Source organism: Podarcis liolepis, assembly GCF_965112155.1.
Source record: "Podarcis liolepis genome assembly, contig: HAP1_SCAFFOLD_114, whole genome shotgun sequence".
In the NCBI taxonomy this organism is placed as follows: domain Eukaryota; kingdom Metazoa; phylum Chordata; class Lepidosauria; order Squamata; family Lacertidae; genus Podarcis; species Podarcis liolepis.
In genome coordinates this window covers 54,482-77,721 of record NW_028148922.1, presented here as the reverse complement: position 1 = coordinate 77,721, position 23,240 = coordinate 54,482, and the positions used below count along the sequence as shown (strand labels likewise).

Below are 23,240 nucleotides of genomic sequence, written 5' to 3'. Positions count from 1 at the left end.
CAATACTAAGTCATCTGCAAAAGCTCTTAACTTGTAATGTTTAGCTCCGACCTGTACACCTTTGACCTGCTGGTCATTTCTGATCATATTCAGCAACACCTCCAGAACCGAGATAAAAAGCAATGGGGAAATTGGGCACCCCTGTCGTGTTCCTTTTTCTATCTTGAGTTCCTCAGTTATTACATTATTTACAATCAGCTTAGCTTTTTGTTCAGAATATATTGCACCCATACCATCTCAAAACCTTGGCCTACCCCCATCCCATGAAGATTCTTTTTCATAAAACTCCAAGAAATATTGTCAAAGGCTTTCTCCGCGTCCACAAAAATCAACACTGCTTTAGAGTTTATATCCACCTCTAACTTTTCCAAAATGTCTATTATGTTCCTTACATTGTCTGCTAGGTGCCTTTTTGGGAGAAAGCCTGCTTGGTTCTTATGAATCTTTTCCATCAACACTTTTTAAAATCTTTTTGCCAAAATGTCTGCAAAAATTTTGTAATCCACATTGAGTAATGATATTGGGCGGTAGTTCTTCAATTGAGTCTTTTCAGTCTCTGTCTTTGGTATGAGTGAGATATACGCTTCTTTCCACGATTCAGGTGCCTTTTTTCCCTCTAGAATCTCATTACAGACTTCTTTTAATGGTTGCATCCAGCCCCCGTGAGACCGAGGGAATCCCGGCCGCGTCGTCAACCCAGCCAGCCAGTTGGGTGGCTGGGGGGTGTAGCCTGCCCTATTTAGGGCCGGCGTGGCTGGGGCTCGCCCTCTTTTCGCCTCGCCAGCCATCCTGCTTTGGTTTGTATTAAGGTTGTTTTGTCTCTTACCTTTTCTTTAGGCTGTGTATCTCAATTCCTTCGGTGATCGATTTTCACTTGGATTTACCCGCGCATCGGTGTTGTGCCTCCCATTGGATTGCCCACCCGTGTTCCAGGCAGCCGCTTCGGCAGCCAGAGCCATCTAGCTCCGGAACAGCAGGGCTGAAACCGCGCTGGAAAACCCCATCGACCGAGTGTTCCCTTCTCTCTGGGTGGCTTCTCTGCAGCGGAGCTTTGCGGAACGCGGTTTGCACGTTCAGCGCCAGCCCATCGCCGTTTAGTCCTTTTACTCGGAAGCGCACAGCTCGCCTGACGGATCAGGTTAGACTGGGGGTTCTTATTTCTAGCTGCATTTGCAGGGTGGTGGGGCACCTTTAACGTTTGTGGGGGGCTTGGTGGAGCAAAAGGAGGGAGGCTTAAAAGGACACGTCTTTGTCGCTACCCCTTTGCATTTGGTACTGGCCGCTTTGCCTTTGCGTTCCAACGGTTGCTTCTTCACCAGTATACCTTTCCAAGAACTTCAGCCAGACTTCCAGATCAGATTTTACCTCTTTAGATAGGGGAACCCTGTGATGGGGTGACCACAAGCCTGCTGACAACCTCGCGAGGCGGCTGCAAAATGGGCGGCCTGGGGAAACCACTCAGCAAGCAAAGTTCAAATGGCCTAACAACGACTGCCTGAGCGTAACTTTTCTTAGAGGGAGAAGTTGCTGAATGAGGTCCCTAAGCGCAACCATTTTTTCACTAGGAAGTTTTGAGGTTTGGGCGACTGTGTCCAGCTCAATGCCTAGGTAAACCATAGTTGTAGCTTGGCCCTCCATTTTATCTGCAGCCAAAGGTACTCCCAGCTCTGTGAACGTGGGATTCGGCGGGCACCCTTTGCGCCTCCCCTACTCGGGGGAAAACCCGGTTTCGGGGGTCCGGAGCAACTTGGGGTGAGTGGCGAGGTGCTTCGAATCGTCTGCTCCTTCCACGGAGCGAAACCGCATAGCTGTTGCCGGAGAGCGCTGACTTTTTCCTGTGGACAATTTGACTTCAAAGTAATTACCCATGAGTAAAGCTGAAGCGGGAGAATTGGATTTTTTAAACGTTTAATTTGGTATTGTAACGGGGAGGTTCAATACAGGAAGTCCACCTTCCCCTTTTGTAAATAGACTGAAGCAATGAGGCTGCAAGCTGAAGTCTTGGAAAGCCTTTTGTAAAAGACTAAATTTCCATCGGTAAAGAATATTAAGCCCCCCCTTGGAGGCAGGAGAAGGGGGGGAGTTGTGGACTGAGTATGCCTGCAGGAGAGAGTGAAGAGAGCTAAAATACCGCTGCTCTGTTTGCAAATATTTTTTATTACATTTTCTATAAAAACTTCCATCTTTCCATTTTCCACATCACGTATTTTAGTTTGTTGAACCTCCCTCCACTCCTCTGACAGTCATCCATAATAATTCTCCTATTTACACATTTCTTAATATATAGTATCACCTTTAAGTAATTTCTTTATATCCTTATTTACATTTTTGCGATATTCCTCACTTTTCACAAAGCCTCTTTAAAACACACTAGCGTTGTATTCTCCTCACATATAGTTTTCAAATACTCTCTAAATTTTCCCCAATCCTCCAAAAACTTATGGTCTCTTTGAAGTCTAATTTTCCCCGTTAGTTTGTCTAATTCCGCATAATCAATTAGTTTATTTCTCCATTTGTCCAGAGTCGGTACTTGTTCTTGTTTCCACCTTTGAGCTGTCAGCGTCCTCGCGGCAGTTATTGCATATTGGAAAAGTTTGAAATCCTTCCTTTTAATTTCCCTTCTGGTTATCCCTAGTAGAAAGGTCTCTGGTTTCTTAACAAAGCTAAATTGTAGCATTTTCCTTACTTCATCATATATTTTTCCCCAGAAGCCCTTCTGGGGGCATAAACGTGCCCTCTTTCTCTCTACACCTCCAGCATTTATTACAGATCTTATACATTTTGGCCAATTTAACCGGTGTTAAGTACCATCTATATACCATCTTCATGGCATTTTCTTTTAGTGTTATGCATGCTGTGAATTTCAGATTTTGATTCCATATCTTTTGCCACTCTTCCAGCTCTATACTGTACCCTAGATCTCTGGCCCAGTGGATCATTACCTCTTTCACCTCCTCATCATTCGTATGCCATTCTAGTAGGATTTTATACATTTTTGATATGGTTTTACGATCATTATTAACAATTTCTGTTTGGAACTTCAAATCCTTTTCCTCATACCCTTTTTCTTTCACCTCCTTTTTAAACATATTACTTATCTGCCAATAGTGCAACCAGTCCCGTACATGTTCTTTCACTTGTTCATATGGTTTAACTGTCCATTTGTCCCCTTCTTTGAATACCAGGTCTCCATATGTGACCCAGTTACTTCTCATATTGAGTTGCTTAATTCCCATCATCTCTAAAGGGGATAGCCAATGTGGTACCCCCCTTTCTAATATATTTTTATATCTGATCCATACTTCGATTAGCGATTTCCGGAATATATGATTTCCAAAAGATTGATGACCTTTTTTACCCTCCTGCCATAAATAAGCGTGCCACCCGAACCTATTGTCGAATCCCTCTAAGTCCAATAATTTCGTGTTTTTGAGCTTTATCCAATCTCTTACCCAGCAAAGACATGATGCCTCATAATACAACTTCAAGTCTGGCAGGGCAAATCCTCCTCTCTTTTGCATCCGTTAACAGTTTATATTTAATTCTCGGTTTTTTGCCCTGCCAGATATATCTTGAAATCGATCTCTGCCACTCCTTAAAAATTTTAACTCCTCTTAATATTGGGATCGTCTGAAATAAAAATAGTAACTTGGGTAGCACGTTCATCTTGATCATTGCTATTCTACCCCAAAATACCGCTGCTCTGACCCTGGGAACGGGCTGCTAGCAGGACTGATGTCTTTTGGAATGTTCATTGACACTGTTTAGAACGTTCATTGACAGCTAGCTAAACAAGAGAAATACTGTCTCCGGCTGCTTTTAAAAAAGGAGTAAAAGTAACTGAAAACTGAAACTAACTTTGGATTGTTTGAACTGTGTTTAAAAGAGGACATTACTGACTAATATAAATAGAAACTGTTTCCCCCTAGTGGAAGCCTTTGAACTGGTGACTTTACAAGAGCTGGGCTAGGGGAATTTCCAGCTGCAAGATAAAAACTCTGAGACTCTGGGACTGACCTTGAATCTTTTAAGTGTTATGGCAAATGGAAAGGAAAAAACAGACCAGTTAACTGCTGAAAAAAACATTAAGGTCTGGGAGAACTTGGCAGCAACCCAGGAGAGGCTCAACACCAGGCCTCCCTGCTTCTTCTTCTGCTGCTTCTGCACCAGTACAATCAAAATCAAGAGGAATGTCGACAGAAGAGGCCTTAGCGGTTGCATTAAATAAGATAAATGATTCATTGGAACAGCTTAATAAGAAAGCGGATGCGACAAATGTGAAAGTGGATGCTGCAACTATTAAAATCGACTTAAATACAGAAAGTATAAATAACTTGGGACAAAAGGTGAACACCAATATAGAAACCATCCAGAAACTGATACAGGAATCTACTTTGATACGGCAGACTGCGGAGGAAAGCTAGCGAGAAAGCCATTGCTGCTGAATGTAAAGTAACACAACTGGAGAGAGAGAGAGTCCCAGCCCTACAGAGGCAACTTGATGAACATAAGTTGACGCTTGCTATGATTGAACTTAAAGAAAAACAGATGAATCTGAGGATTAGAGCCCTACCCGAATTGGAGAAGGAAAGTTTGACAGACTTTCTCACACAGGAATTTGCTGACCTTTGGGACTTGGACTTGGGTCAAGAAGAGTTTAGAATTGTGAGGGCCTTCAGACTTGGAAGAGGAGGGAAAAAAGAGAAGAATAGAATAAGAGACTGCTTGATCACCCTTCGAACTAAAGAAGAGAGAGATAGAATCTTGAGCTGGCACTACCAGAAGAACTTAGAAGTACAACAGTCAAGAGTGGAAATTTTTAAAGACGTCTCGAAACATCTTTTGGATCTTAGGCCTAACTACAGAGATATTGTTGCCCTGCTGAGAAGGAATAAAATCATCTTTAGGTGGGAGTTTCCCCAAGGTCTATCGTTCAATTTCAAAGGAAGGAAAATAAAAATAAGATCAGTAGAAGAGAAAGTAAAGTTTTTGTATAAATACGAAGAAGATCTGCAGAAGGAACTTGGAAAAGAGCCAAGAGCATTGGATAGAAGATCACCAGATAGAGGACTAGAGCAAGGAGCATCAGATAGAAGATCACCAAACAGGGGAATATTGGATATATCAGCATTATCCTTTGGACTGGATCTCCCAGTGAACGTGTCACCACCACCACCAACAAAAGAAGAGCAAGCATTGGGTGCAGTTGGAGGAATATCAAAGTAATTACATGATGGCGTTGCAGGTTTCGAGCTGGAATGTGAATGGACTGAACTCTCCAGAAAAAAGGCGGAGAGTATTTCATTTATTGAAAAAAGAACATTTGGACTTGATTTGTTTACAAGAAACACATGTGATAAGGCTACACAGGAAAATATTAAGTAATAAAAGACTGGGCCAAGAATTTATCTCATCAAAGTTAAAAAAAGAGGAGTGGTCCTTTATGCAAAGGAGAGCCTATCACCGAAATTCATATTCAAAGATGACCAAGGAAGATTTGTTGCAATTGAAATTCAATCACAAGGAGAGAAATTTCTGATCGTAGGTATTTATGCACCAAATGAAGGAAAATCGGAGTTCTATAAGAAGCTACACGAGACTCTGATGGACTACATGGACTATAATATGATCTTGATGGGAGACATGAATGGAGTGGTGTCTACAAATATGGACAAGGCACAGAGACAGGTAGTCACCAAAGATGGCAGACTACCAAAAACCTTTTTCGACATGACTGAAAATATGGATTTAGTTGACATTTGGAGAATGAAGAACCCTCTGGGAAGAGAGGGAACTTTCTTCTCTGAGGCTAAAATGACATGGACAAGAATTGACCAAATCTGGGTAACCAGGGGATTGGCTCCAAAGATCAGCAAAGTGGAGATTTGCCCCAAAACTTGTTCTGACCATAATGCCGTGAAGATGGAAATGAAATTGACGCCAATTGGTTCCTTTAGATGGAGGATGAACAATACTTTGTTCAGGAATGAAGAGGTGACCAAAAAGGCCCAAAAAAACTCTAAGAGACTGTTTCGAGATAAACATGAATACTACAGTGGAAAAAAGAGTGATTTGGGACGCAAGCAAAGCGGTTATGAGAGGATTCTTAATACAACAGAATGCAATTAAGAAGAGAACTCAGAATGAAAAAAGGATAAAATCCTGAGGAAAATAAAGGAAGGAGAGAAGAAACTGAGAGCAAAACCAAAGTCACAGGAGATCTTGAAAGAGATAAAGTTATACCAGGTACAATACAAGAAGCTGATGAATCAGGAAATAGAATGGAAGATTAAACAGATGAGGCAAAAGACATTTGAATCGGCAAATAAGTGTGGAAAATTGTTGGCCTGGCAAATGAAAAAAAGACAAAAACTCAATACTATTACGAATTTGGAAGTGGAAGGAAAGAATATACAGAACCCAGTGGAGATCAGGAAGTGTTTTCAGAGGTATTTTAAACAACTTTATACACAGGAGAAGCAGAAAGAAACGGACGTTGATCGATTTTTGAAAATAAATGGACTACATAAAATCTCTCAGGAAAAACAGCTAATGTGGAACTACAAAATAACGGATCAGGAGGTGGAAGGGGCCATTCAGAACATGCAATTAGGTAAATCTCCAGGACCAGATGGTTTGACTTCAAGATATTACAGATCTTTGAAAGAATGGTTAATACAACCATTGAAGGAAGTCTGCAATGAAATATTGGAAGGGAGAAAGGCACTGGAGTCGTGGAAGGAAGCTTACATTACACTTATACCGAAAACAGAGACTGAAAAGACACAGCTCAAGAACTACCGCCCCATATTGTTGCTTAATGTGGATTACAAAATTTTTGCAGATATTTTGGCTAAAAGATTAAAAAAGGTGTTAGTAGAAGAAATTCATAAAGACCAAGCGGGCTTTCTCCCGGGCAGACACTTGTCTGACAATATGAGGAATATATTTAATATTCTAGAAAAACTACAAGTGAATATCAATACTAAGGCAGTTTTGATATTTGTGGATGCAGAGAAAGCCTTTGACAACATCTCTTGGAGTTTTATGAAGAAGAATCTACAGGGGATGGGGGTAGGTCAAGGTTTTGAAAACGGTATAGATGCAATTTATTCAGAACAAAAGGCAAAATTAATTGTGAACAATGTAGTGACAGAAGAGTTTAAGATTGAGAAAGGGACACAACAAGGTTGCCCAATTTCTCCATTGCTTTTTATATCGGTCCTTGAGGTGTTGTTAAATATGATTAGAAAGGACAAAGAGGTTAAAGGTATACAAGTGGGAGCTAAACAGTACAAACTGAAAGCATTTGCTGATGACTTAGTATTGACTTTACAATGACTTAGTATTGACTTTACAGGAGCCAGAATCTAGTACTAAAAGGGTATTGGAACTGATCCAAGAATTCGGACAGGTAGCAGGTTTTAAGTTGAACAAGATGAAAACTAAGGTTTTAGAGAAAAATTTAACTGTGAATGAGAGAGAGAAGTTTCAGGAGGAGACAGGACTAACATTGGTTAAGAAAGTGAAATACTCAGGGGTTAACATGACTGCCAAAAATGTGAATTTATTTAAGGATAACTATGAAAAATGTTGGATTGATGTGAAAAAGGATTTAGAAATATGGACAAACCTGAAGTTATCATTGTTAGGCCGAATTGCTGTGATAAAAATGAATGTATTGCCAAGGATGTTGTTTTTATTTCAAACATTGCAAATTTTGGATAAGATGGATTGTTTCAAGAAGTTGTTTTAATAATGCATTTGGCTGGCATGCATATTTGTGGTACGATAAGGTCAAAGCACATAAAGCGTTTAAAAATCATATTGTTAGAAAATATAATGGTTGGGAGTTACTCGTGCGTAATCCTGCTCTGTTTGAGCATTAGATTGCCTGGTTAAACCCTCCGGACTGCACAGTCCATCTCAGCGTGGCTGCCCTTAGTCACTCGTAGAATCTGTCTGTGGGCGTTTCTTAAAGCGTTGCCAACATAAGAGTTGTTTGACGCCCAATCGTTTCCGCCTCTCACTGCACGGGAGTCTCCTGTGCAGGGTGGGCGTGGGCAGCGGGGTGCTTGGGCTCTCCTCACTAACTTCCAACGAAGAGTCCTGGAGCCCCTGCACCTCCCTGTCCCGTTCCTCTCCTGGATCCCTGGTGTTACACTCATTCTCTTCCCCTTTTTCCCAGCTGAGTCTCCCCCTAGCGCTGGGACCTTCTCCTGCAGAATCAGAGACCCTCTCCTTCTCGCATGCCTCTGATGGCAGTTCCCTGACAGAAAAGCATTGTTTAATGTTTGGATAAGATATAAGGATTTGTTAGAAAAGAAAACCCCAAGATGGTTGTCACCAATGGAAGCGAAGGCACAGGAAAAACTCAATATGGAGGCCAAATGGCCGAAATATTGGGAAATTCTGGAACAAGATGGAGACAGTATAAAATTGCAGAGCTTTGAAAAATAGAAAAATAAAGTGTGAGATTGGCTTCATTATTACCAGGTAATGGAGGCATATAACTTGGACAAAAAAATTGGCTTCCAGGTGGAAGAATCAAAATTGGAAACAGAATTGTTAGAGCCAAAAATCAAGAATCTGTCAAGAATGTATAACTTGCTGTTGAAATGGAACACTCAGGATGAAATGGTGAAATCAGCTATGATTAAATGGGCACAAGATGTTGGACATAACATAATGATGGCTGACTGGGAACAGTTATGGACCACAGGTATGAAATTCACGGCATGTAATGCCCTAAGAGAAAATTTAATGAAAATGATTTATAGGTGGTACATGACACCAGTCAAGCTTGCAAAAATTTACCATTTGCCCGATAATAAATGTTGGAAATGTAATGAGCCTGAAGGTACATTCTTTCACCTTTGGTGGACATGCCCAAGGATTAAGACATTCTGGGAGATGATTTATAACGAAATGAAAAAGGTATTCAAATACACCTTCCTGTAAAAGGATTATAAATTTGGAACGATTGTGCATTGGTGGAACTGGCATACAAAAGAGGAAAGGCAAGTTTCTTTTTTTTATTATTGTATCGGATTTTAATTGGGACTCTCCTCCCCTCTATGGATTTTACAAATTTAAGACACCAAATATCGGACTGACAGGAGAAAAGAGAGCTGTCATTGCGGAAACTGTATCTAAAATAGAAACTGCTACAGTTGAGTGTTATTGGAGGATACAATTAAGGAACTGTAACTGGCATCTTTTAGATGAGACTTTGTGGCAACTTGGGAAGTGCTCTGTAAGTTAAAAAAGTTTGAAGGACTATTGTTAAATTGTTTGGGACTGCAGGGACTTTAATGGTGGACAAACTTCTTTCTTTCTTCTTTGAACTGTAATAATACTCCCCCTAGTGGATCTTTGGATTTACAAGTGCTTGGGAACAAACTTTATTTTGACTCTCTGCTGCTTTGTTATTTACATTTGGGAACTGTCTTTCCCATGGGATATATACAACTTGACCTTGACTCATAGACAGGTGTGGAATGAGTGGCCCACCGAAAACAAGATCTGCAAAAACGAAAGCAAGGCAAACTCAACTTGTGCAAACAACTTTGACTGCTCAGCCACGCAGATCATCTGTCCCAGCTGTATTGGGAGTACAAGAAAAGGAAGTTGAACAGCCTGCAACAGAGGATATGGCTGCAGGAGGATCGGATACATTATTAAAAGAAATGCTGGAACAATTTGCAATCTTAAACAAGAAGGTGGATGACCAAACGGCAAAAATTGACCTAGCCACATCCTCTATCACAAAACTGACTGAACAAGTTGCACAACATACACAAGCAATTGAGAACCTTAAAGAAGCAACTGCTGAGAATCGGAAATTGGCTGAAGCAGCCAATTTAAATGCTGATCAAGCAAATCAGAAAGTTGAGGCCATAAAAGGGGAGGTAAGGCCACTCCACAAGCACATCAGTGACCAACAGGCCTACCTGTCTATGGTGGAATTGAGAAATCGGGAAAATAATTTGAGACTAAGATCTATCCCAGAGCTCGAAAAAGAAGATTTGATTGGCTACCTGACAATAGAATTTTCTAAGTTCTGGGGCATAGAAGCAGACAAAGATTTTAAAATAACAACTGCGTTTAGACTGGGAAGAGCTGCAAGGAGGGACAGGCCCAGAGACTGTTTGATTATTCTGAGATCTAAACAGGAGAGAGACAAAATATTAGACCTCCATTTCAAGAAATCATTGGATATTCAAGATAAAAGGGCGGAAATCTACAAAGATATACCAAAACAACTTTTGGACCTTAGAACCGAATATACTGATCTAGCAAGACTACTGAGAGGCAACGGGATCCCTTACAGGTGGGAGTTTCCCCAAGGTTTATCTTTCAACTACAAAGGAAAGAAAGTTAAAATTAAAACAACAGAAGACAACCAGAAGTTCCTGCATGACCACGGAGAGGACTTGCAGAAGGGAATAGCAGGTCCTTGGCCACCGCCACAATCCGGAATAGTACCAACTCCTACACCTCCGGGTCCGGACGAAAAGAAGGACACCCCTTAAAGAGGAACAACAGATTGATTCAGGATGTCTCTGCAGCTGTACAGCTGGAATATTCATGGAGCAAACTCCCTGGAAAAAAGAAGAAGGATCTTCCATATTTTGAAAAAAGAACAATTGGACATTATTTGCTTGCAGGAAACACATGTGACTAGACTCCACAGGAAAGTGTTAATCAATAAAAGACTAGGCCAAGAATTTATTTCTTCAGACAGAGTTAAAAAGAGAGGCGTTGTGATCTACGCAAAGGAGAACTTGTCGCCGAAATTTTTGTTTAAAGATGAGCAAGGAAGAATCTTGGCAATTGAAATACAAACTCAAGGAGAAAAATTTTTGATATTAGGAATTTATGCACCAAATGAGGGGAAATCGGAATTTTATAAGAAGCTACATGAGACATTGCTGGATTATCTGGACTATTCCAACATCATTATGATGGGCGATATGAACGGGGTGGTCTCTACTCATATGGATAAGTCACAAAATAAAAATCTAACCAAAGATGGCAGACTACCAAAAACTTTTTTTGAATTAACTGACAATATGGATTTGATTGATATTTGGAGGACAAGGAACCCCTTAGGTAAAGAAGGAACATTCTTTTCTGAGGCCCACCTGTCATGGACAAGAATCGACCAAATTTGGACAACTAGAGGGCTGGCACCTAAGACTAGAAGAGTGGAAATCTGCCCAAAGACTTGCTCCGACCATAATGCTTTGAAAATGGAATTGAGACTTACTCCGGCCGGTTCCTTCAGATGGAAAATGAATGACAGCCTACTAAGAGATCAAGAGATTGTAAAGAAGGCCCAAAAAACCTTAAAGGACTATTTTGAAATCAATTTGAACACCTCGGTGGAAAAGAGAACAATCTGGGACGCAAGTAAAGCGGTAATGAGAGGGTTTCTGATACAACAGAATACGATCAAGAAAAAACTTGGAATGGAAAAAAGGATAAGATATTAGAGAAGATAAGAGATGGAGAGAAAAAATTGAGACCAAAACCCAAATCAAGAGATCTTAAGAGAAATTAAATTCCATCAAGCACCATATGCGAAACTGATAAATCAAGAGGTGGAATGGAAAATTAAACAAATGAAACAAAGATCATTTGAATCGGCGAATAAATGTGGAAAACTGCTAGCATGGCAGTTGAAAAAGAGACAAAAATTGAACTTTGTTACTAATTTAGAGGTTGAAGGGAGAAACATTCAGAAACCAGATGAAATTAGAAAGTGCTTCCAGAAATATTTCAAAAAACTATACACGCAAGGGCCTGAGGAAGTGTCTGAGATAGATCAATTTTTAAAAGGTAATGGCTTACCAAAACTATCTCAGGAGAAGAGATCAATATTGAACTATAAAATTACACAACAGGAAATCGAGGCAGCCATTCAGAATATGCAACTAGGCAAATCTCCAGGCCCAGATGGACTTACCTCCAAGTACTATAAGATATTAAAAGACTATTTGACACAACCATTACTGGAGGTTTGTAACCAGATTATGGAGGGAGGGAGGGCACCGGAAACGTGGAAAGAAGCTTTCATCACATTGATACCTAAATCGGAAACTGAGAAGACCCAGCTTAAGAACTACCGTCCCATCTCACTCCTAAATGTGGATTACAAAATCTTTGCGGACATTTTAGCAAGTAGACTTAAAAAGGTATTAAATGAAGTAATCCATAAGGACCAGGCAGGCTTTCTCCCAGGCAGACACTTGTTTGACAATACTAGGAATATTATTGATATTCTGGAACTTTTGCAAACCAACATTAACACTAAAGCAGTGTTAATTTTCATTGTTGCGGAGAAGGCCTTTGACAACATTTCTTGGAAGTTTATGAAGAAAAATTTGGAAGGGATGGGAGTGGGACGGGGGTTTGAAAATGGTATAGAAGCAATTTACTCAGAACAAAAAGCTAAGTTGATAGTGAACAATGTGGTGACAGAAGAGTTCAAAATTGAAAAAGGAACACGACAGGGGTGCCCCCTATCTCCCCTATTATTTATCTCAGTCCTGGAGGTGCTTTTGAATATGATTAGGGAGGACCGGCTGGTGCAAGGAGTACGGGTCGGAGTGAAACAATACAAACTGAAAGCTTTTGCAGATGACTTGGTTTTAACACTACAGGAGCCAGAACCCAGTACAAAAAGAGTTTTAGAACTGATTCATGAGTTTGGTCGGGTGGCGGGATTTAAGTTGAACAAACAAAAGACTAAAGTTTTGGGGAAAAACTTGACACCTTTAGAAACAGATGGGTTTCAGAAGGAAACAGAGTTAAATATGGTCAAAAAAGTGAAATACCTGGGGATTAACTTGTCTTCCAAAAATTTGAATTTATTTAAAGATAACTATGAAAAATGTTGGTCAGAAGTTAAAAAGGATTTGGAATCTTGGTCAAGACTGAAACTTTCCTTGTTGGGTCGAATAGCAGCTATAAAAATGAATGTGTTGCCAAAGATGTTGTTTTTGTTTCAAACCCTACAGATCGTGGACAGAGTGGAATGTTTTGGAAAGTGGCAGAAGGATATTTCAAAGTTTGTTTGGCAGGGCAAAAAGCCCCGAATAAAGTTTAAAATACTAACAGATGCAAAGGAAAGAGGGGGGTTTGCCCTGCCAGACTTAAGGTTATATTATGAAGCTGCAGCCTTCTGCTGGATGAAAGATTGGATGCTCTTAGAGAACACGGATGTCCTAGATCTGGAAGGGTTTAATAATTCGTTAGGATGGCATGCATATTTGTGGTACGACAAGGTAAAGACTCACAAAATGTTCAAAAACCATATTGTTAGAAAAGCAATATTTATGGTCAGACAAAATATAAAGACTTATTAGAGAGTAAGACCCCGAGGTGGGTATCACCAGTGGAGGCCAAGGCCTGGAAAAAACCCAATATGGAGGCCGGTTGGCCGAAATATGGGGAAATAGTAGAAAAAATTGGAGATAACTGGAGGTTACAGAGCTATGAAAAACTAAAGAATAAGATGCAAGATTGGTTTCATTATGCTCAAATTCAAGAGGTTTTTAAGTTGGACAAAAAAGCAGGATTCCAGGTGGAAAATTTGAAACTAGAGACAGAATTGTTAGAACCAAAGACTAAGGTACTTTCGAGAATGTATAACTTGCTGCTTAAATGGAACATTCAGGATGAGACAGTTAAATCAGCCATGATAAAATGGGCTCAAGACATCGGGTACAACATTATGTTTGAAGACTGGGAAAGGTTATGGACCACCGGTATGAAATTTACGGCATGTAATGCCTTGAAAGAAAACATTATGAAAATGATATACAGGTGGTACATGACCCCAGTCAAGCTTGCTAAGATATACCATTTGTCTGATAATAAATGCTGGAAATGTAAGGAGGCTGAAGGGACATTCTTTCACCTGTGGTGGACCTGTCCAAAAGTGAAGGTCTACTGGGAAATGATCTACAATGAGTTAAAAAAGGTGTTTAAGTACACCTTTCCTAAGAAACCAGAGGCCTTTCTCTTGGGCATTGTCGGCCAAAAGGTGTTAAAAAAGGATAGAATGTTTTTTATGTATGCAACTACAGCAGCAAGAATTCTTATCGCAAAACATCGGAAGATTCAAGATTTACCCACACTGGAAGAGTGGCAGACGCAATTGATGGACTATATGGAATTGGCTGAGATGACTGCCAGGATCCGAGATTTGGGAGAAGAAGCAATGGAGGAGGATTGGAAAAAATTTAAGGACTATTTGCAAAAATTTTATAAGTTATATGAACTATAAGAATCCGCATGATTTGGAAAGGTTAGCTCCAGCAAAGAGAGTGGATGATATATGAAACTAAGTTACACTAAATGAAAGGATTAATGTTTAAATGTTTAAAATAACATCATATTTGTCTTTAGAGTAAATTAGTATTAAGTAATTTAAACTTAAAATGCAATAATTGGAAAGTACAAAAGAAACGCATGAAACAAGGTTATAATTTGCTGATATTTTTATTGTTAAGAATGCACGGTGAGGGAGATGTGGGGAAGTCCGGTAGAAGATTGAAAAAAGCTTGGAAATGATATATCTTTTTTCTTTTTCTTTTCTTCTTGTTCTTGTTTCTTTGTATATCTGACTGTGTATTTATATCTGGAAAAAATGCAATTAAAAATATTAAAAAAAAACAAAAACAAATACACCTTCCTGAAGAAACCAGAGGCCTTTCTCCTGGGCATGGTCAGCCAATTGGTGCCAAAAAAGGACAGAACTTTTTTTATGTATGCAACAACAGCAGCAAGAATACTCATCACGAAGTATTGGAAGACACAAGATTTACCCACCCGGGAAGAATGGCAGATGAAGTTGATGGACTATATGGAACTGGCGGAAATGACTGGCAGAATCCGAGACCAGGGAGAAGAGTCGGTGGAAGAAGACTAGAAAAAGTTTAAAGACTATTTACAGAAATACTGTAAAATTAATGAATGTTAGAAAAATGTTGGAATGAAGTTATATGGCTTTAGTAGAAATGTTATAAGGAATTAAGTATAAATAGATAATAGAGTGTTAAAGGAAAAAATAAGGTTAGAATGTGTTAAGATAATTATAGGATAGAAAACAGAGGAAGATGGAAAGGAATTGCTGAAACAGTTAATAGAAGTGGAATACAAAAAGGGAGGTGTGAGGAGGTCGTGGAAATAAGTGAATGAAAGATAAGATATTGAAATGTGATGTGTTTTAAACTGTTTTTGTTTTCTTAGTTTAATGTGTTAATGTTATGTATTAGTATTAGTGTTATGTAGTGTTTTTGTGTTGTATTGTATTGTCCATTTTTTTTTTCTTTTTTGTAGTGTTTAAATTGTTGGAAAAGCAATAAATATTATTTTATTTTTTTTTAAAAAAGAGCTTTCTGTTCACGCTCAGGGAAACTCATGAGGCAGGACCCCTGAGGAGGGGGAGAAGGGGGAGGGAACTGGAGGGGAATATATGCTCTGTGCAAATGGCTGTGAACTCGTGCTTGTTTGTGAAGTTATCACTCTAGCTCCTTCTACCAATCCCGGATGGTAGAAATAAAGCTTTTTCTCTGAAATTATCCCTTGAGTGCCTGTTTGACTCCCCTTTCCCTCTCTCGGGTGCAGTGCTCTTCCCACCCGAGGGCAAAGCCTGAAAAGGCTACAGGAGTTGTGGCGTCCTCAGGCACAGAGGTTTTCCAGGTAGCTAGTCCCAGGGTCCACTTCTGCAGGCAGCGCACCTCCACCCGCACACAAGACAAGCCGCCTGCAGGAGTCGACTCCTGCAAAGTGGCCCAGCAAGGTGCGATCCTTCCAGCAAGGTTTCAGGGCAGACCTTCAGCCAGACCTAGTCTGTCCTGGGATCCACCCATAATGAGAAAACTAAAACAAAACTATTCACACAAAAGGCAGGCCTTACATCCAGGCTTTTACTGACCGTACATTAAAAGAACTTTTCACAAGAGATATTGAAGATAATAAAAAACAGCACCCAGAATTAGGAAGAGATAACCAGGCTGGAATAGTAGATCATGTCAGATCATTTTCCTCCATAAATTTTACAATATTCTTCCGCGGTATCCACTTCCTCCCCCCTTGGATCTACACGAGCTTGCTATTTCCAGGCCTGTCAAATATTTGGTCATCCTTCTCACTCTGAGTAAAAAGACTTCCTCATTTCAATGTTTACAAATAAAAATACCATACCAAATACTTTGAATCATTCCCAGATTCTGTCAATATCCAGGGTAATATTTCCCAATTGCTAAATTTCCAGCAATCAAAACTGGAATATCATATTCCAGTCTTAACAGATTACCTAAAAATGACAATTTCTTATCCAGAGATTCTATTTATTTTTTTAAAATAATTTTTTATTGATTTTTCCATGGATTCTACTTCTAACACTATATCTTTAACAATTTTTCATATTTCGACCCTCCTCCCCTGGACTTCCCTCGTACTCACATTTGTTTTATTTCCCTATTGTTCACCTTGCGTATTTGATGTTTCCCCAAAATTTCCTCAATACATATAGTCTTATTTTTTGTTGTAGACAAACCCTGCCAATGAGTCCATTTCTTTATGTTGCCTCTTCATATATTGTCAGAGCTGCTTGAAGATCCTAGCTCACAGAGGATCACGCTAGCCAGCGATCATTAAGTAAAAGTCTTTATTGAGTTACAGTTTCCATTCTCACGCTGCTGCGCGCAACTCTACGTCTAGTAGCTAGATCGGCGAGGCTCCGTCTGAGTCTCTGCCCCGTGTGCACCAACTTAATATCCTAGCCCGGCTCCACCTTTTCCGCCTGACTGTCCTCCTCTGGGTCCCTCTACCCCCCGGGGTCTCTTCCTTCCGGGATTCTTCTGGCGCTGACCCCCCGGACCCTCCTGTCTCCTTGCGCCGGGCTTTAGGACCTGGCTCCCTTTCCGGGCTGCTTACTGCGTCACCTTCCTCTGCATTTGAACTTGGCGCGCGCGCCCAACTTTCCACTTTCCGCTTAACCGTTTCTTCACTCCCCGATGGAGGTGTGGCCACTCCTGACTCGTGCCCTCCCTCCTGTGGTGAGCTGCCAGCGCTTGCCCCCTGGCTCCCTTCCTCTTCCCTGCTCTCTGGCGGTGACGCTGGTCCCGATCTCCAACTGCTCCCCCCTGAGTCCCCTCTGGCTCTATCTTCCTGGGGTGCCCCCCTAGACTCCCCCCTTGCCCTGGCCACTGGTGCTCCTTTCTGTGAATCCTCTGATTCACTGGAAAGACTCGGAGATCTCGGGTCGTCGTCATCACTCATCTTTTCTTCTGCCTCCTCCCCTTCGCTCTCTGTTTCCTCCCTTGCCCTTGCCTCTGCTCCTAAACCCCTGACATATATGTTGTAAATGGTTCCCATTCTCTTTTAAAGTCTTTGTTGTCCTTTTCATGTAATTTTTCTGTTAGTTTTGCCGGTTCTGCATATTCCATAGGTTTCCCTTGCCATTGTTCTTTCGTGGGTATTTCTTCTGTCTTCCAAGTTTGTGCTAATAAAATTCTTGCCGCTGTTGTTGCATACATAAATAATTCCCAGTTTTCTTTTTTTACATCTTGGTCTAAAATTCCTAGAAGGAATGCTTCTGGTTTCTTAACAAAAGTCTTTTTACACAGTTTTTTCAATTCATTATATATCATTTCCCAATAATTCCTAATCTTTTTGCATCTTGCAGGATGGCTTTTTTTCTAAAAAGAAAAAATAAAAACAAGATCTATCCCTCAAATGAAGATGAGGCCCCTGCCCTACTGCCGCCATTGGCGAAGCCATCAACATCAGCCACAGAGGGCAGGAGGAAAAATCAAGTTGCACCCAAAAACAAGATCTACCCCTCAAATGAAGAGGAGGCCCCTGTCCTACTGCCAGCATTGGCAAAGCCTACTCCATCAGCGGCAGAGGCCAGGGCGGCAGAGGCCAGACCACTAGTCTTGCCAGGGCTGGTCCAGCCTCGGACCAGCAAGCAAGAGCCAAGCCAGCAGCGGCCCTCAAAAAAGAAGAGCCTTGAGGACTCTGGGTCAGCGTTCCCAGGTGAGTAGGCAGAACCAGATCCCTTTTGGGTTCCCCTTGGCCTTAGACTTGGTGTTTACCTCTACGGATGTTGGTGATCTGACACTAACTAAAAGCGAAACAAAAGAAGTGCCATGGTCAGATCACTTCCTGGCGCAACTGGACTTCTCCGCGACCCTTCCCCAATGCAGGGAGGTGGGACCGATTTGGATGGTCCGACCCCGCTACTTAATGGATCCAACTGGTTTCCAGAGAGTGGTAGGGGATGTTTTATCCCAAGTTGATGGCCTCTCAGCTGATTCCCTGGTGGCCCGCTGGAATGCGGTTAACCAGGGCTATTGACTGTCTGGCTCCGAAGCGCCCTTTCCGATTGCATGGAGCCCAGACAACTCCATGGTTTTCCCCAGAGCTGAGGGCGATGAAACAATCGTTGAGACAGCTAGAGCACTGATGGCGGAAAACTCACTCTGAATCAGACTGGACACGGGCTAGAGCTCAACGTCGAGCCTACCAAGTGGCAATGGCGACGGCATCTGCAGAAAACAGCAGCAGGAGACTTTTTCAGGTGGTTCGCAATCTATCGGAACCACCTCCGTCACCGGGGCCTGGTAGGGACCCCAAGATCTCCTGCAATGCTTTTGCAAAGTTTTTTTGCAGATAAAGTCGCTCAGATTCATAAGGAGGTAGACTCCACCGTGGGAGCAGGGCCAGGGCGGGAGAGTACTAGAGTTCTGTCTGGTCCTGTTACATGGGATCAATTCCAATCTGTTACCTCCGAGGATGTGGACAGGCTGCTTGGACAAGTGAAACCGACCACCTGTCTCCTTGAATCTTGCCCATCCTGGCTGATAAAAGCGAGCCGGGAAGAGCTGGGCGATGGGCTCTGCGGGGGGTTGAATGCTTCTCTCTGTGAGGGAGCCTTCCCAGACCCGCTGAAAGAGGCGGTCATTAAACCGCTTCTTAAAAAAACACCGTTAGACCCAGCCAATTTGGCCAACTATCGCCCAGTCTCAAATCTGCCATTCTTGGGCAAGGTGATTGAGCGGGTGGGTTGCCAAACAACTCCAAGCACGCCTGGAGGATGCAGACCATTTGGGTCCCTTCGAATCGGGATTCAGGCCTCACCATGGGACTGAAACTGCCTTGGTCGCGCTGGTTGAAAATCTCCGGTGGGCTAGGGACAAAGGTGAGAGCTGTTTCCTAGTTCTGCTGGATTTCTCAGCGGCCTTTGACACCATCGACCATAACATCCTTCTGGACCGTCTAGAGGGGCTGGGAGATGGTGGCACTGTTATACGGTGGTTCCGCTCCTTTCTCCTGGGCCGTGTCCAGAAAGTGGTGTTGGGGGATGAGTGTTCAGACCCCTGGGCTCTCACTTGTGGGGTGCCTCAGGGTTCTGTCCTCTCCCCCATGCTTTTTAATATCTATATGAAGCCGCTGGGAGAGATCATCAGGGGGTTTGGGCTGGGTGTTCATCAGTATGTCGATGATATCCAGCTCTACCTCTCCTTTAAATCAGAACCAGTAAAGGCGGTGAAGGTCCTGTGTGAGTGCCTGGAGGTGGTTGGAGGATGGATGGTGGCTAACAGATTGATGTTGAATCCTGACAAGTCCTGTTTTTGGGGGACAGGGTGCGGGTGGGTGTAGGGGATTCCCTGGTCCTGAATGGGGTAGCTGTGCCCCTGAAGGTCCAGGTGCACAGCCTGGGAGTCACTTTGGACTCACAGCTGTCCATGGAGGCGCAGGTTAATTCTGTATCCAGGGCAGCTGTCTACCAGCTCCACCTGGTACGCAGGCTGAGACCCTACCTGCCTGCGGACTGTCTCACTAGAGTGGTGCATGCTCTGGTTATCTCCCGCTTGGACTATTGCAATGCGCTCTACATGGGGCTACATTTGACGGTGACCCAGAAACTGCAATTAATCCAGAATGTGGCAGCTAGGCTGGTGACTGGGAGCGGCCGCCGGGACCACATAACACTGGTTCTGAGAGATCTGCATTGGCTCCCAGTACGTTTCCGAGCACGATTCAAAGTGTTAAAGCCCCAAACAGCCTCGGTCCTGTATACCTGAAGGAGCGTCTCCACTCCCATCGTTCAGCATGGACACTGAGATCCAGCTCCGAGGGCCTTCTGGCGGTTCCCTCACTGCGAGAAGTAAGGTTACAGGGAACCAGACAGAGGGCCTTCTTGGTAGTGGCGCCCACCCTGTGGAATACCCTCCCTTCAGATGTGCAGGAAATAAGTAGCTATCCTATCTTTAAAAGACATCTGAAGGCAGCCCTGTTTAGGGAAGTTTTTAACATTTAACGCTGTATTGTTTTTAATACTTGATTGGGAGCCGCCCAGAGTGGCTGGGGAAACTCAGCCAGATGGGCGGGGTATAAGTAATAAATTATTATTATGATGATGATACAATGCCGGGGTCTCTCTTGGTTTCCTTGATGTCTGGGTGCAAGTCCCCCCCACCCCACCCCTCCTTGTTATGAGGCGTGTAACATGGAGCAGGGACTTCCGGGTGGCTGCCCCATTTCTGCATTGCTGGGGGTTGGACTAGGTGACCCCGCAGGTCCCTTCAGACGCTACAGTTCTATGATCCCTGTTCAGATATGGCATGCACCCGCTCATTGCAACAGGCGAGAAGCCCCCTGAGAAAGAACTTGCCGTCTTTTCTCGTGTATAAGACGAGGTTTTTTACCCCCCAAATCAAGTGTCAAATTGGGGCTCCACTTCTACAGGGGGAGTGCTGAGGGGGGACGGGCGCTTGGTTGTAGCTGCCAGGAGGAGATTCCCAGCCATGATTTCTTTGCTGTGGAAAGGGCTGTTGTCGACTGGCAGACGATAGGTGACTTGGTGGTTGATGCCTGCAACTGTGCAATTTGATTAATTGCTCCCTCCCCCCAAATAAAGCTCAACCACTCTGGGCAACCCCTCCCCCAAAAAGCTTAACAAGTCTTGGCAATCTGCCCCCATTTCTAAATTTTGAGTGCCCAAAAATATGGAGCGTCTTATATATGGGGGCGTGTTATACATGGAAAAATACGGTACCTTTCCCTCTCATCCGCCTCATTTACTCACCCCTCTCTCTCTTTCTTTCTGAAGAACTCTCTGATGAAAACTTCAAGTTCCTGTGGATGGGTAAGAAAATGCTGGGAGGAAGAACAATCCCAGAAGTTTTGGAGAGGATGGATGAAAGGGAGATTTTGGATACCATCCTCCAACACCTCCAGACATCTCCCCAGGTGTGTGTGATGCAGGGTGGATTTGATTGAAATCAAATCAATTTAAAACATATTTTTACATTCTTGCTTGTATAATCTTAATATTTACAACCAGATGAAGGTTTCATTTTGGGAATAATAAATTTCCAGAGTAGTTTTTACTACTGATTTGGTTATACTGTTAGAAATGCATAGACAGATAATTATGAAATTATTGTGGGGTATAATAAGTTAACTGTGTACAGACGCTTCAGGTTACATACGCTTCAGGTTACAGACTCCGCTAACCCAGAAATAGTACCTCGGGTTAAGAACTGCCATCGGCTCAGGGGCGAGAGGGGAAAAGCCGAGTGGATTACAGAGAGCCCCCAAAGATCGTGGGAAGCAGCACTTCCTCAGCGGAGGAAGGAGAGGAGATGCAGGGGTCGGAGGAGGCAAGGCGGTGCCTGGACACCTTGCCTGAGCAAAGCGGGGAGGAGGGGGGTCCCCCATTACCCAAGCCTTCCTTGCGCAGTAGGCTTCCGCGCAGAGAGGGGAGGCGCAGACTGGGCGCCAAGAAATTACTCTGCTGGGGAAGGTTGAAGGGCCGCCCACTCTCAGATTCTGCCCGTGAATGAGCAAGACAGGGAATAGAGGTGCTCTGCATTCTAAAAGTTTTGATCACTAAGAAGAAAGCTTGAAAACAGACTCTTGAGCCATATTGCCTGATTGCTCTCAAGCAACCAACCGATACCTCTAACAGTGGTGCTTCAGGTTAAGAACAGTTTCAGGTTAAGAACAGATCTCCGGAACGAATTAAGTTCTTAACCTGAGGTACCATTGTATATTTGGACAACTTTTCTGCTGTACCTTATTGGAAGGAGAAAAATAATCATTTCCTTAATAAGAATTTAAACAATTTATTTAACTAAAACAATAACATTATAGCTTATATATCCATGATGTAGTTAAACATTTTTTTTAAAAAAAAATCTTAGACTGAATTTTAGCATATATGAAAAACTTAAAATAAATCCTTACTTCCCAGTGAATAGCCTTTGGACTATAATGCAACTTAAATAGAAAAATATATTCCGAAAGATTTTTCCTCTAAAAGCATTTTATTTTAGAAATCCAATTTAATTTTTTAAAAAAATGTGATTTAAATCAAAGAAATCCATTTAAAAAAATAATGGGTCATTGATTTTTATCCACCCTGGTCTGATGCATGAACCAGGATTTCCCAACCTGGTGCCCTCTAAATGTTCTGGACCATATGCTGCCTGGGGCTGGTGGGAGCATGTAGAAGGGTTCAAGTTGAGGGGAACTGCCATTAACTATCACAGACAAAGGCAAACTCGGCCCTCCAGCTGTTTTGGGACTACAGCTCCCATCATCCCTAGCTAACAGGACCAGCAGGTCAGGGGTGATGGGCATTGGAGTCCCCAAACAGCTGGAGGGCTGTGTTTGCCTAGGCCTGAACTATTGGGAGCCCAGCTTGGAGGAAGGTCCTATTTGCACATGCAGGAGACGACTTTCCGCTGGTGAGAAGGAGTGGTAACCGCCAGTCTGGGGGGGCTTGAAAAGAGGACCAGGCAAACTTGGGGAAGCAGAGAAGACGATCAGTGCAGGATCTGTAGACCGGAAGAAGAACCAATCCATGAACTTGATTTGGTGGGGTGACTTGGACCCCAGGAAATGTTGCATGTTTTTTTCTTTATTCAGAAGCATTCCTGCCTCCAACAGTGGAGGAAGAGCAATCAATGCTGAACTTGTCAACTTTCAAATTCCCCAAATGAGGAATACTAAAGAGTTGTAATAGGGACGCGGGTGGCGCTGTGGGTTAAACCACTGTGCCGCTTGGGCTTGCCGATCGGAAGGTTGGCGGTTCGAATCCCTGCGATGGGGTGAGCTCCCGTTGTTCGGTCCCAGCTCCTGCCCACCTAGCAGTTCAAAAGCACATAGTGCAAGTAAGTAAGTAAGTAAATAAATAAATAAATAATAAT

The 23,240-nt window shown here is 42.6% G+C and overlaps 1 protein-coding gene across 1 annotated transcript in view; it reads left to right on the top strand.

Moving 5' to 3' along the window:
• Positions 1-786: 786 nt before the first annotated feature.
• LOC310698975 (maestro heat-like repeat family member 5) overlaps positions 787-23,240 on the top strand; it is a 76,926-nt gene continuing 54,472 nt past the window's right edge. Inside the window, exons 1-4 of the mRNA XM_083520546.1 lie at positions 787-1,138; positions 13,026-13,292; positions 17,705-18,057; positions 21,137-21,276. Of these exons, the coding sequence (XP_083376672.1) occupies positions 13,270-13,292; positions 17,705-18,057; positions 21,137-21,276 (516 nt within the window). The 5' untranslated portion in view covers positions 787-1,138; positions 13,026-13,269. The remainder of the gene's footprint in view (positions 1,139-13,025; positions 13,293-17,704; positions 18,058-21,136; positions 21,277-23,240) is intronic.